Source organism: Sander lucioperca, chromosome 5, assembly GCF_008315115.2.
Source record: "Sander lucioperca isolate FBNREF2018 chromosome 5, SLUC_FBN_1.2, whole genome shotgun sequence".
In the NCBI taxonomy this organism is placed as follows: domain Eukaryota; kingdom Metazoa; phylum Chordata; class Actinopteri; order Perciformes; family Percidae; genus Sander; species Sander lucioperca.
In genome coordinates, this window is record NC_050177.1 from 5505557 (window position 1) to 5520556 (window position 15000).

Consider the following 15000-nt stretch of genomic DNA (forward strand, 5'->3'; position numbering starts at 1 on the left):
AAATAGTATTATTTTACTACGCTATAATTAAATGTGAAATGTAAAAGCTTAAATGGAAATACTTAAATTAAAATCTCAAATAGAAAAAAAGAAATCATTTTATTTTACCCTTTCCCTTTCATAATTTTCCATTTTCAATTTGACATTTTATCTTTTGAATTTTACGTTTTTACATTTGACATTGACATTTTAAGATTCACCTTTTACATTTCGATTTAACATTAAGCTTTTCATTTAGAAGTGACAGGTGTCGATGTAAATGAGGAGGCTGGTGGGGGGGGGTCTGAAACCACTTCCAGCTGACAGCGGGGTCTCTGAGTATTACTCGTCGACCGGTAAGCAAGCGATCCCGGCCACCGCCAGCTGGCTGTCACCTAAGACTGGAGCTTCCAAGTCCGACAGCAAATGTGCAATTGACCTCTCGCCGGCCCCTCCCCCAAAACGGCCATTGTCCAACCACACATCATAGCAACTGTTACTATGTGAGTAGGTCCGACAAACATTGACTCCAAACAAGATGGTGAAGCGGTGCGCCCACGGCGTTTGTAAATCGGACACTAGATACCCCGAGAGATTGTCTGGAGGAGTTGTGTTCTTTCCATTCCCAAAGCCGAAAACGCAACGTGAGCGGTGCCTACAATGGATACAACAGTCTGGAGGCCCCACTCACAGTTAAATGTGTCGAACGTTACGAAGCATAAATACGTCTGCTCAAAGGTAAGGCTAACAGCTAACTAGTTACCGTGTTGTCTAGATCTACTAACTAGAGGCAAGAACACAAATTGGACCAAAGTTATGATTACCATGGATATCATTGCCAGAATGTTAACCTACTCTCTAAGCTAAGTTTAACGAGCCCTTTAGCTTTAGCCAACATTAGTTAACATGTTAGCTAACGCTAGCTACATTGCTAGCTGCTGTTGTGTTGGGTCTTTGAGCTCCCCAACTTTATTTTTCATCAGTTTACAACAAAGTCGAACATAGCGCCCCAACAAGCAACTTTAAATAATTTTGTTTTTATCTTTCATGTAGCATTTTATGAACAGAAAACCTACCCCTGAGTTCCCCAATCCCGCATTTGAGGTCCAGGTCATGGGGTTTCTCAGATTTTGCTTGAGACCGGTAAGCATTAGCCTCGATAGTAGTCGTGTCTCCTTCATTGCGTATTTTTATATTTTGAATATATCCCTCCACTGCATACTGTAACCCCTTTTGCCTCGATCTGGAGGATACCGCAGAGGTATTGCTCCAAAGAAGGTCACTGACACGCATGGGTATACCTCTTCCCGTCATGGCAATCTGTCGCGCTGGTCGTGTTTGACCATTTGTTTGTCGGACGTAGCAACAGTAACTAAGGGGGGCGGGGCTCGGCGAAAGGCTAATTGGCCATCAATTTTTGTAAAAACTGCCCATATTCAAACTGTACACAGTTAATTTCTCGCAGTCTCAGAAATTAATTTAGTGGTGAAATAGCAGACGAAAAAAAACAATTAACTGGTATAACTTATGTTGTCAGTTAATTGTAGCGTTGACCGGCATGAAATCAGCATATGTCAGACTGACCTGCCGGTCGCCGGTCATGGCCGAGCACGTGAAAACTGGCCAATTCCGGTCACCGGCCAGTCTATCGGTGCATCTCTACTTTAGAACATTGTTATTATTGGTATATTTATTAGTATCTTGTCTGTGAATGCTCCTCTTCGTGTCTTTCATTGAAACCGTTGAGTGAAGACACTCTTATTGGTCTGTATGTCCTTGTTTTGGATGGAAACAGAGAAGGTAACGCTCGCCGTTTTAAGCACGTCGTTGACGGTGTCAAACGGTTCCAGTTTGGAGCATTTTCACCAAATATCTGACGCTAAATATCTACAGCTTTCTGTCGGTGGAAGCAGGAATAAAACATAGGGATGTGTATGTGTGTGTGTGTGTGTCTGTGTGTGTCTGTCTGTCTGTCTGTGCGTGTATATGTGTGTGTGTGTGTGTGTGTGTGTGTGTGTGTAACCTGAAGAATCTGCTGAGTCACCCTTCACCTGCTCAGATCCTCCAGGAGCAGCGGAAGCTTTTAGAAAAGCGTCTGTGTTCAGCTCAGAGTGAAGTGCCTTTAATTTACTGGGAAATCTGAGCTCTGCTTCCACATTTTTCCGTCTCCGGCGGTTTGTCGGTCCGTACAAACTGCCACTAGAGACTCCAAATCTACTCAGTAATTCAGAGCAACACGCCCAATTTGGGGGCTGCCTTTGTTTGGGTCCGCCGTGGCGTTTGACATGCTCACGCTTGTTTTAAAGTTTAAATGAAAAACCTTCATCAACGTTTTGGTCGTCTTTTTCCAACACATTTTGTGGCTTTCCCACCGATCTTTCTGCCACTTTTTTCAACGTTTGTCAACTTTTTCTGAGCCGTTTGAAGTTTTTGTGTTTTTCTTTTCATTTTTTCCCCAAAACATTTCACTTTTTTCTGAAATTTGACATTTGTGTCACTTTTTTGACATTTGTGTCACTTTTTTTGACATTTGTGTATCAATTGTTTTTTCTTCAAATGCTAAAAAATTGACTAAAACACCCAAATTCAATGAAAGTAGTGAACTGGTTATTTATTTAACTTGTGAAGAGCGTTGTAGTGAACCATCCACGTTATTTTTTTTTGGACAATTTGTTTGAAAGAAACTGCGAAAATGGGTCAGATATGACCCGAGGACACCAGGAGAGTTAAAGTCCTAACCGTAATGAGTACGAAACGTAGATTTTCTGTGACCGTGCGGCCGTTTCACAGCGTTAAATAGTATTGTAGTAGTACATATACATATATGTAGTTTTGGGAATAACTGGCAATCAAGCTAGTGTGTCCTAACTGAGCCGTCTCTCTCTCTCTGCAGAATAATAAGCTTGTTCCCTGCAGGCACAGCTGGGGAACAGCTGTCTGTCTGTCTGTCTGTCTGTCTGTCTGTCTGTCTGTCTGCCTGCCTGTCTGTGTTTGTCTCTGTCTGTGTGTGTGTCTGTCTGTCTGTCTGTCTGTCTGTCTGAATATAAACCAACACTCGGCCCGAGTTACGCAACCAGAAATAAGCCGAGAGAGTCTGGGACCAATCAGAGCAGACCCGTCGCCCTGACCTCTGTGGTTATGAAGTCCTTTGAGCGCCTTGTGCTTTCACACCTCAAAGCCATCACCGACCCCCTCCTGGACCCCCTGCAGTTTGCCTACAGAGCCAATAGGTCTGTAGACGATGCAGTCAACCTGGCCCTCCACTACATCCTCCGGCACCTGGACTCCGCAGGAACCTACGCCAGGATCCTGTTTGTGGACTTCAGCTCTGCCTTCAATACCATCATCCCGGCTCTGCTTCAGCAGAAACTCTCCCAGCTTGGTGTGCCTGACTCCACCTGCAGGTGGATCACTGACTTCCTGTCTGACAGGAAGCAGCATGTGAAGCTGGGGAAACACGTCTCCGACTCACAGACCATCAGCACCGGATCCCCCCAGGGCTGCGTTCTTTCTCCTCTGCTCTTCTCCCTGTACACCAACAGCTGCACCTCCAGTCACCAGTCCGTCAAGCTTCTAAAGTTTGCGGACGACACCTCCCTCATCGGACTCATCTCTGATGGAGACGAGTCCGCCTACAGGTGGGAGGCTGACCACCTGGTGACCTGGTGCAAGCAAACAATCTAGAGCTCAACGCTCTAAAGACAGTGGAGATGGTTGTGGACTTCAGAAAGAACCCAGCCCCACCTGCCCCCATCACCCTCTGTGGCTCCACAATCGACACTGTGGAGTCTTTCCGCTTCCTGGGAACTACCATCTCCCAAGACCTCAAGTGGGAGCTGAACATCAGCTCCCTCGTCAAGAAAGCACAACAGAGGATGTACTTCCTGCGGCAGCTGAAGAAATTCAACCTGCCAAAGACAATGATGGTGCACTTCCACACAGCCATCATTGAGTCCATCCTCACATCCTCCATCACCATCTGGTACGCTGCTGCCACTGCCAAGGACAAGGGCAGACTGCATCGTGTCATTCGGTCAGCTGAGAAGGTGATTGGCTGCAATCTGCTGCCGCTCCAGGACCTATACGCCACCAGGACTCTGAAGCGTGCTGGAAAGATTGTGGCTGACCCCTCCCACCCCGGACACAAGCTCTTTGAGCCACTCCCCTCTGGCAGGAGGATGAGGTCCATCAGGACCAAAACCACATTAACAGTTTTTTCCCCTCCGCCACTAGCCTTCTAAACAAGGCTCGAAATCCACCCTGACTCTCTCCAAACTACACCTCTGGCTCCTCATGCCACTGTACCTACTCTGCTGTAGCGTCCCTTTTCACTACTGTTTAACTCATTTTACTATTTATTTAAATTTATTTTATCGTTATTAATACGTACTGTGTGTATATGTTTATACTTATATTGTTTATATCTTTTTATCCTTCTTATATTTGTATATTTGTATGTGTGACATGCTCCAACAACACCATGACAAATTCCTCGTATGTGCAACGTACTTGGCAATAAAGCCCTTTCTGATTCTGATTCTGTCTGTCTCTATCTATCTGCCTGTCTGTCTGTCTGTCTGTGTTTGTCTCTGTCTGTGTGTGTGTGTGTGTCTGTCTGTCTGTCTGTCTGAATATAAACCAACACTCGGCCCGAGTTACGCAACCAGAAATAAGCCGAGAGAGTCTGCGACCAATCAGAGCACAGGAGAGAGAGAGTCTGGGACCAATCAGAGCACAGGAGAGAGAGAGTCTGGGACCAATCAGAGCACAGGAAGTCATTTCTTATCTTATCAGTTGTTTCGAGTCTTTTCATCTTTGAGAACACAACGAGCCTCTGACGGATGATTTATCTGTTTTTATTTACATGTCATGTCTTTGAAAAATAGTGTGTGTGTGTGTGTGTGTGTGTGTGTGTGTGTGTGTGTGTGTGTGTTTGGGGGTTTTAAGAGTCTTTAAAGTGGACTTCCTGTTTCACGTTTCAGCTGTAACCTGCAGCAACACGCCGACAGAAGCCGTGCCGAGCAGCCGCCGGTTCGAGTCCGTAACGTGACCCCAGAGTAATGGAGGAGGAGTGTGTGAAGGGTAAATTCCTCCGTTTTAATCTGTCATCACTCCGTCTGTCCTTCTCTTCACCCCAAACATGAACTACCTGCAGGAATCACCACGGCTACCATAACCCTGGCTCAGACTCTGCAGCGGCATCACGTCTCCACGGACAACAGTTTACAGATGTGATCAGATGTGTTCTGGTCCAAACACACGGAGGTCACCCAGCTTTCTCTAAACAGAAGCTGATAGTAGTGATAGATGATGATTTCCTAACACAACGTCCCAGCTGTTTCTGACGCACAAGCATGCACACACAAGCATGCAGAGACACGCACACACACGGACACACACACACACACACACACACACACACACACTTACACACACGCACAGACATGCACACACACGCACAAGCATGCACACACATGCGTGCGCATACACACACACACACACACACACACACACACACACACACACACACACACAGACACATACGCACACACACACGCACACACACACGGGCACGCATGCACACACACGAACATGCACATAAGCACGCACAGACACACACGGACACGAACGGAGAAGCATGCACACACACACACACACGGACACACACAGACACGAACGGACAAGCATGCACACACATGCGTGCGCACACACACACACACACGCACGCACACACACACACACACAGACACACACACGCACACACACGGACACGGACACGCACACACACGAACATGCACATAAGCACGCACAGACACAAACATGCACGGTGGCACGGACAAGCATGCACACACACATGCACAGACACACACACACACGGACACACAGGCAAGCACGCACACACACGCACGGACACGAACGGAGAAGCATGCACACACACATGCATGCATATACACACACACACACACACACACACACACACACACACACAGGCATGCATGCACGGACACGAACACACACGGACAAGCTTGCACACACACGCATGCACACGGACACGCACGCACACGGACGCACAGACAGACACACACACACACACACACACACACACACACACACACAACCACATTTATCCGACAGCTTGAGTTCCTTTACAGATTCTGATTATTAAAACATAATGAAGTATATTTTGATGCTAATGTTCTGATGTTTGATCAAACGTAGGCAGAGAGCTTGAGCAGTTTCTCGCTGATGAAAGGTTCAACAACGAGCCTGATATTCATATTATCATCCATCATATTATCATCCATCATATTATCATCAATCAATCATATTATCATCAATCATATTATCATCAATCATATTATCATCCATCATATTATCATCCATCGTATTCATATTATCACCGTGATAATAATCACTCCAGAGTGCCAGAGGACAAATTGTTTGTGTTGAAGCTTCAGCTTTCAGATCTACACGCTCACATAAGCAGCCAGAATGCATGAAGACAACAATCAGCACAGAGTCAAGCCGAGGTCAGAGGCTCCCACACACCTGAACGCACCTGAACGCACCACAGGAGCTATTGTAAACAACTCAAAATGTTCTTTACTACAGGTTTATGCTACGACTTTCGTACTTACGTGCTTTCACTGTGTGTGTGTGTGTGTGTGTGTGTGTGTGTGTGTGTGTTTGACAGTGTGTGTGTGTGTGTGTGTGTGTGTGTGTGTGTGTCTGTGTGTTTGTGTGTGTGTTTGTCAGTGTGTGTGTGTGTGTGTGTGTGTGTGTGTGTGTGTGTGTGTGTGTGTTTGTCAGTGTGTGTGTGTGTGTGTGTGAGTGTGTGTGTGTGTGTGTGTGAGACGTGATGTAATTTTTCTTAGTAATCAGTTTGATTTAGAAATGTGATCATATTGTCTCTAGAAGTGTTTGTTTTTGTTAGGGAAATTAAATCTAAATCCAATCGGCGCCCACATTTTAGGAAAGAATCGGATCGCGACAGAACATATCGTCCCTCGTGTTTACACGTTGATGCATTAGTAATATATTAACGTTCAAATATTGGCTTTTGTATGAACTGACTTTGGCCGGTTGAAAAGTTTTACATTACCAGCCTGACCAACCCGACAGGTTTGTGTTTGTGTGTGTGTGTGTGTGTGTGTGTGTGTGTGTGTGTGTGTGTGTGTGTGTGTGTAAATATAGAGTGATGCAGGTACAAACAGCTCTGACTTCTACTCTTGTTTAGCAATGACACAAAACACATACGCACAAACTCTAACACACATACACACACACACACACACATGCACGCACGCACGCACACACACACACACACACACACACACACACACACACACAGAGACACACACACACATGCACGCACACACAGAGACACACACACAGAAAAACACAGGCACACACGCACGCACACACACGCACACACACACACACACACACCTTGTCGCTTTCCCCATCCGATTATTACCTTATTATTTAAAACTTTGGTCGCGTTTAACATGAACTTCCGACTATATTTATTACATAAAATAAGGTAAAAGCATATCAGGTCTTCTTTAATAAACACACTGCTGTTGGTAATATAATATGTTGTGTAACATGAGGAGCCTCCGTTAAGAGAAACTTCTGGATGTTCAGGCGAGGACTTGTTTCAGCAACGTGTGTGTGTGTGTGTGTGTGTGTGTGTGTGTGTGTGTGTGTCTGTGTGTGTGTCTGTGTGTGTGTGTCTGTGTCTGTGTCTGTGTGTGTGTGTGTGTCTGTGTGTGTGTGTGTGTGTGTGTGTGTGTCTGTGTGTGTGTGTCCACCACGAGCACACAGCGACAAACACAAATGAACAGAGAACTCTGTAATGAAACATTATCTAACAGTGTAGTGAAGCGGCTCTGTTGTAAAGGCTAACGTTGCTCGGTTGGCACAATTACATCTTGTTAGAAAGCACAGCCGAAACAATTTGTCATAAACTAAGTAACAATACGGCATTGATAACTAAGCCAAACGGTGCTGCCACTACTATTTTAGTGATTTATAAGCAACCTGTTTCTTGCAGATTGTCACGTTACTGAGAATACAGCTGTTGGAAGGTAATATATGAAGTAGAAGCTAACTCTGACAGCTGTAGGGCAGCTAACATTAACGTTAGCTGTCTCCATGAAGCTACCAGCTAAGCTAACTCTGACAGCTGTAGGGCAGCTAACATTAACGATAGCTGTCTCCATGAAGCTACCAGCTAAGCTCCTACAACTCTGATAGCTGTAGGGCAGCTAACGTTAGCTGTCACCATGAATCTCCAAGCTAAGCTAACTCTGACAGCTGTAGGGCAGCTAACATTAACTTTAGTTGTCTCCATGAAGCTCCCAGCTAAGCTCAAATAATTCGCGACGCAGTTAGGAAACAAGAACGCGCTAACTAATGTTAATATAAGCACTTTGGCTCGGTGGATGATGATGTTCAAGTCACGTCAAAACTATCTCCCATCCTTCTTACGATTTCCAGCCGCAGCCTGTCACTCCCCCCTGTACTAACGTTACTCGGTACGTAACGTTAGCTCCGTAATGTTGTACTAACGTGTTGTACGTAACGTTAGCTCCGTAATGTTGTACTAGCGTTACTCGGTACGTAACGTTAGCTCCGTAATGTTGTACTAACGTTACTCGGTCGGTACGTAACGTTAGCTCCGTAATGTTGTACTAACGTTACTCGGTCGGTACGTAACGTTAGCTCCGTAATGTTGTACTAACGTTACTCTGTACGTAACGCTAGCTCCGTAATGTTGTACTAACATTACTCTGTACGTAACGCTAGCTCCGTAATGTTGTACTAACGTTACTCGGTCGGTACGTAACGTTAGCTGCGTAATGTTGTACTAACGTTACTCTGTACGTAACGCTAGCTCCGTAATGTTGTACTAACGTTACTCAGTACGTAACGTTAGCTCCGTAATGTTGTACTAACGTTACTCGGTCGGTACGTAACGTTAGCTCCGTAATGTTGTACTAACGTTACTCAGTACGTAATGTTAGCTCCGTAATGTTGTACTAACGTTACTCGGTCGGTACGTAACGTTAGCTCCGTAATGTTGTACTAACGTTACTCAGTACGTAACGCTAGCTCCGTAATGTTGTACTAACGTTACTCAGTACGTAATGTTAGCTCCGTAATGTTGTACTAACGTTACTCGGTCGGTACGTAACGTTAGCTCCGTAATGTTGTACTAACGTTACTCAGTACGTAACGCTAGCTCCGTAATGTTGTACTAACGTTACTCAGTACGTAATGTTAGCTCCGTAATGTTGTACTAACGTTACTCGGTCGGTACGTAACGTTAGCTCCGTAATGTTATACTAACGTTACTCGGTACGTAACGTTAGCTCCGTAATGTTGTACTAACGTTACTCGGTACGTAATGTTAGCTCCGTAATGTTGTACTAACGTTACTTGGTCGGTACGTTAGCTCCGTAATGTTGTACTAATGTTACTCATCGAGTAATCGAGATCGCGATTTTATAACGATTTATCATGCAGGCCTAGTTCAAATGACTCTGTACGTAATTGGATAGTCCTTCAACCAATCAGCCCAACGGTTCGGGTGACGTACTTTGCAGACGGGTTGCTGCGCTTCGGTGGCCGCCATGTTGAATGTAAACAAAAAGCTGCTTGCCGTCGCTTCTCTATCGTCATCGTGTTAAACCCGCCAATAGCGCGCCAGGTGGATAAGCCAGTTTGTGATTGGTTCCCGCAGATTTGTAACAGAAGCAGGATAGATAAACGTACAGGTTTCCAGCCTGAGCTGCAGGGAGAAATCAAATTGCCGGCAGATCGGGCCTGGTTTACCCAGTCTAGCCAATATGAACACATTGTTGACTCTGTGCCATGAAGAATTAAGGAAGTTCTGAAAGTGTCTATACATAAATATTCTGTCACAGTTTGACACAGTGGGAGTTAAAGTGTTTTAACATGTAAACAAGGGTGTGGAGGAACTGGGAACACACTTGAATCATTCATTACAAAATAGCGCAAGAGTAAACAGGGTGCCATAAACAATAGAAGTCCTTAAGAAAGTTTCCAGGAAACGGACACACACACACACACACACACACACACACACACACACACACACACACACACACACACACACACTTCATGTGGAAACTCAAGGAAAGAATGCATCTCAATGTCACCTTCACTAACATGTCTGTCTGTCCATACGTCTCTCTCTCTCTCTCTCTCTCTCTCTCTCTCCTGTTCATTGTCGGGGTCTAAAATAGCTGCAGAATGCCGGCAGACGTTGATAAGATCAGTCCGGGTGGTATGAAAACAAAACTGGACCATAACTTTAACACACACAGAGAGAGAGAGAGAGAGAGAGAGAGAGAAAAAGAGAGGGACCACCTATATATATTTGTCTGAAACATCTTCAGACTAAAACTAACATCTGCACATTTCTCTCTAACTGCACTTTATGTCAAAATTACAAAATATATCTTTGCTCATTATTTGCTAAGATCACACAAAACCATCTGACCCATATTCTCAGGCCGTCTGTTACCTTCGCTTTGCCAGACCTTCCTCCTCCACAGCGCTGCAGAGGGAGGTCTGGCTAGTCCACACAGCACTCTGGGATGGGAGAAAAACGTGCTCTGGTTTATTGGTATTTCTTTAAACCAATCACAATCGTCTAAGCTCCGGACGGAGCCACGGTGCCTCTAACTAAATAGCCTCGGGAAGGAACTTGTTTTGGTGGAACGTGTACGTTCAAAAGTAGTTTTAGTCGTGCAACAGAAAACTCAGATTGGACAGATAGTCTAGCTAGCTGTCTGGATTTACCCTGCAGAGATCTGAGGAGCAGTTAACCATAGTCCTCAGAAATCCACCGGAGGTTAGAACGCCAACACAGAGACAGAGGAAGGAGACGGACATCCAGGTGAAAAGAGAGCGATCCGGTGGATTTCCGTCGGCAACGGAGCGATCCCGGAAGTGGAACATCAAGGATATAGACTGCCTTTACGGTAAGTAAGTACACATTACATTACATTTAGCTGAGGCTTTTTTACGGGAGTGTAAAGCGCAGCAGCTGCTAAATTTCCACTCTTCATTACAAAAGGTGAATAATACAGCACCAAAACAGCTGTTTCAACGTATTTTTTCAGTCAGAAAGGTTTCTTTCATTTTAAATGTGTTTATGCTCCCAAAAAGAAGCATATGGATCATCTCTGAAAATTAATAATTGACTAGTGCAGTGCCCGTTGAAAATGTGTCCGTTTGGAACGGGCCGATTGCTTGGCCTGTGGTATTGCTGCTTGTAGAATTCATCAAAACCAAATTGTAGCTTACCCCAAAATTACTTACAGAAGGACCCCAAACCACTTCAAATGCACCTCCCCTGTATATCCTACTACTAACTTGTGATTTACCTGACAGAGAACGTTGCAGATTCAGAATAATCACAAAATATCACAATGACAATGTGGAGTAATCAGACATTAGCCTCATGGACTCATGGCAGTGCGCTACCCAACCGGCCCGTTAATCAGAGAGACAGAGAGAGAGAGAGAGAGAGAGAGACAGGGTTGTCTCGTGTCGTATGATCGTTAATGAATTTAACATTGCAGCAGAGGTGTTAATTTCCATACAGGTTTAGTGGCTTGACCGTTAACGGTGAAGTAGGGGATTTGATTCGTGGGGGTATTTTGGTGACAGTAATGTTATTAGTTAGCAGTATAGACTACTTAATTAACCAGGGGTGAGTCTGATGAAAAGTGCTGTGACTGCCCGGTTCAGTTCTGCGATTTTTTCGCATTGCACAGCGCTGTGAAGGAATAATCTCAGAGATTACGTTACGTTCTGTAGTTGTACAGCGTTGTGCATGTGGCGTCTGCGTGTGGCGTGCAGGTACCTTCCCACCAAACACGCCCCCCCAAACTTGACAACGATGTGACTCAAAAACAGTGTCTGGTAGCCTGCCTATTAGTGGCATCACGCTCTGTCTGCTTGTTGTCTGTAGCTGGTTGTGCTTTGCATGTGTGGGATTCTGAAACGTCCTTAAATTCGGGAATTGTCATTTGTTTATTCAAAGTCAAAGACAGTCCAAAGTAGTGCTACTCTGGACATTTTTGTGGGTCTGAGGTGTATGTCACATTTTAGCTGCCAAAGTGCTCACTCAGTGTGCAGTGTGAGAGGGGGAGTGGCCAGCGGCTAGAGCGGAAAAAGCCAATGTGTGCTTCTTTTACCGATATATATTTAACGATATCTTTTGCATTTCTAATCCGAACAACGTCAAACTTGGCACTGCACTTACTCGTGCCCGTAGCAAGACACCTGTCAAGTTTGAAATCCATTGGACTAACTGTTCTAGAGATATGCGCATAACACACACAAACACACACACACACACACACACACACACACACACACACACACACACAGACAGACGTTCCTGCAATTTATAGATAGATTTAGAAAGGTCATTTTTCCTCCATCCATATACATTTTTGGCCCTTCATATGAAAGAATTTGGGCACCTCTGCTCTGAATGCTTTCACACATTTATCCGTGAGTTCTTTGAGAAAACCCAGAAAGCATACCTGACAGTGGCTCTCTGGGTTTGACCTCCTCCACAGCCTCCTCCTGCACCAGCTGATCATCGGGGCCCTGGGACGAGTGGTCGTTTATGGACTCCCTCTTCAGCTTCCCCAGGCCCACCATCTTCATGAAGGACAGGCGCCGGCTGGTTGTGTCGCACTCGCTCTCCGAACCGTTCAGCTCGCCGTTGATGGAAGACTCCTTACGGGAGCCGAGGGAGTCGCGGTATTTCCCGGCAAACCTTGGAGGGACATAAAGAATATAAATGACAGAGTGAACAAATCCTACTTCATCTCAGCAAACTCTCCTTATCTCGTATTGCCTTGGAGCTCCCTCCAACCTTACTTTCTCTACTCTTTCCTCATCCGTCTTTACTTTAACTCCCATACTCCCTATGTCCCCCTTTGCCTTGACAGATTTGATCCCTTGCCTTTTTTACCTCAACACACTCTCATTATAGCTCTATATCTCAACAAACCACCCTTGCCCCTTCAAACTCCCATCATCCTTCTTCACCTTATCAGACTCCCCTGATCCCAAAACCCCACTATACATTCATTTCTTGACGAACTCCCATCATCCTTCTTCACCTTATGAGATTCCCCTGATCCCAAAACCCCAATATACCTTCATTTCTTGATGAACTCCCATCATCCTTCTTCACCTTATCAGACTCCCCTGATCCCAAACCCCCAATATACCTTCATTTCTTGACGGACTCCCATCATCCTTCTTCACCTTATCAGACTCCCCTGATCCCAAACCCCCAATATACCTTCATTTCTTGACGGACTCCCATCATCCTTCTTCACCTTATCAGACTCCCATGATACCCAAACCCCAATATACCTTCATTTCTTGACGGACTCCCATCATCCTTATTCATCTTATCAGATTCCCCTGATCCCAAAAACCCAATTGTCCCTTTAACCTGGACAAACTCCCATCATCACCTTCTTCGCTTTGTCTTATTTTACCTTGACAGATTCTATCCGTCTCATCAAACTCCTCATCAAGCCGCGCCGAAAACACGTGCATGCTAGAAATAGGTCAATGTCAAAATATTGACAAAATAAAGAAGAACACGCTATTATTTAATTGTATCAATGGGAAACAGACATGTGTACAGACAAGGCTAGCAGCAGCAGTAGGCCTGTCACCATGACAAATTTTGCTGGACGATAAATTGTCCCAGAAATGATTGCGATAAACAATAATATTGTTGTTCCGAGACCATTTTCATCTGATATAATGATAATGGCATAATAATGCAGGTAAACCCTTTTCAAATATCAATAAAGTTTTATTTCTAAAGAATATTTAACACTGGAACTGGAAGACATTTTAAATATCCTCAATAAATGAACAACACAACCAAAAACAATAAATAAAATGGAAATTTTTCTGGCCGCGATAAAAACATTATGGAGCTCATTTTTATTTATCATGCGATTAATTGAGTTATTGCATATTGCGACAGGCCTAAGCAGCAGCGCTGCGTCAGACACGTTTCTGGTGTGCAAAGACGTAGAAAACGCCACTGCAGTGTGCAGGAGGCCTTATTTTCTACTAGAGATGCACCGATAGACCGGCCGGTGACCGGAATTGGCCGGTTTTCATGTGCTCGGCCATGACATATGCTGGTCAATGCTCCAATTAACTGACAACATAAGTTACACCAGTTACAGTTCTCAAGGACGCAAGCAAACACGGACGCGACAGCACGGCCCCTTTCTCCTTTCTCTCAACTTCTCCGCCGTGTGTGGCGCGTACCCGCTCGCGATGTGAAGCGTGTGTCGGCGCTATTCTCGCACATGTAGGAACCTCGTGAATTAACCTGCAACATGTCAGCTGTTTGGGAATTCTTCAGCGTGTGTGCAGAAGATAACAAGTTTGCAATATGCAACACCTGCAAGGAGAAAGTAGGGCGTGGAGGGACGACACCAAAAACCTAAATCACATTTCTTTAGTTGGATATTGGATGTGAAAAGAAGGAAATGGTTCTAACATTGCTCTTTAGATGTGTGTCAATAATAAGTAATTTATATAGTTCTATTTTATAGTGATCCATTATCTGATTAAATTGTTTTCTATGTTCTGTGCAAAATGTTCTATTAAAGAAAAGATAGAAAATAAATATTTGTGTGTGCTGTAAAGTGGTTAGAAAAAATTTAATCGGAATCGGCTAAAATCGGTATCAGCCGGCCAAACTCAAAGAAAATCGGAATCGGCCTAGAAAGTTGTAATTGGTGCATCTCTATTTTCTACTGTTTACCTCAACAGACTTCCTTCAGAGCTCCTTCTTCCCCTCTTCTTTTTCTCTGCAGGTGAGGGCGTTCCTTGCAGCGATCCCTGCGGGGATGGCGTTGCACTTCCTTTGCTCCTCCCCGACAACCTCAGGTTCTTGCCCAGCTTTCCCAGAGTCTTCAGCGG

At 44.8% G+C, this 15000-nt stretch overlaps 1 protein-coding gene across 2 annotated transcripts in view; it reads right to left on the reverse strand.

Moving 5' to 3' along the window:
• Positions 1–15000, reverse strand: part of LOC116067380 (tumor necrosis factor alpha-induced protein 2-like) — a 55966-nt gene that overhangs the window by 21816 nt on the left and 19150 nt on the right. For both annotated transcript variants that reach the window (XM_031323806.1, XM_031323804.2), the window contains 2 exons: positions 14843–15000; positions 12570–12808 (listed from right to left, as the gene is read on the reverse strand). The exon at positions 14843–15000 is cut by the window's right edge. In XM_031323806.1, coding sequence (XP_031179666.1) covers positions 12570–12808; positions 14843–15000 — 397 coding nt within the window. The remainder of the gene's footprint in view (positions 1–12569; positions 12809–14842) is intronic.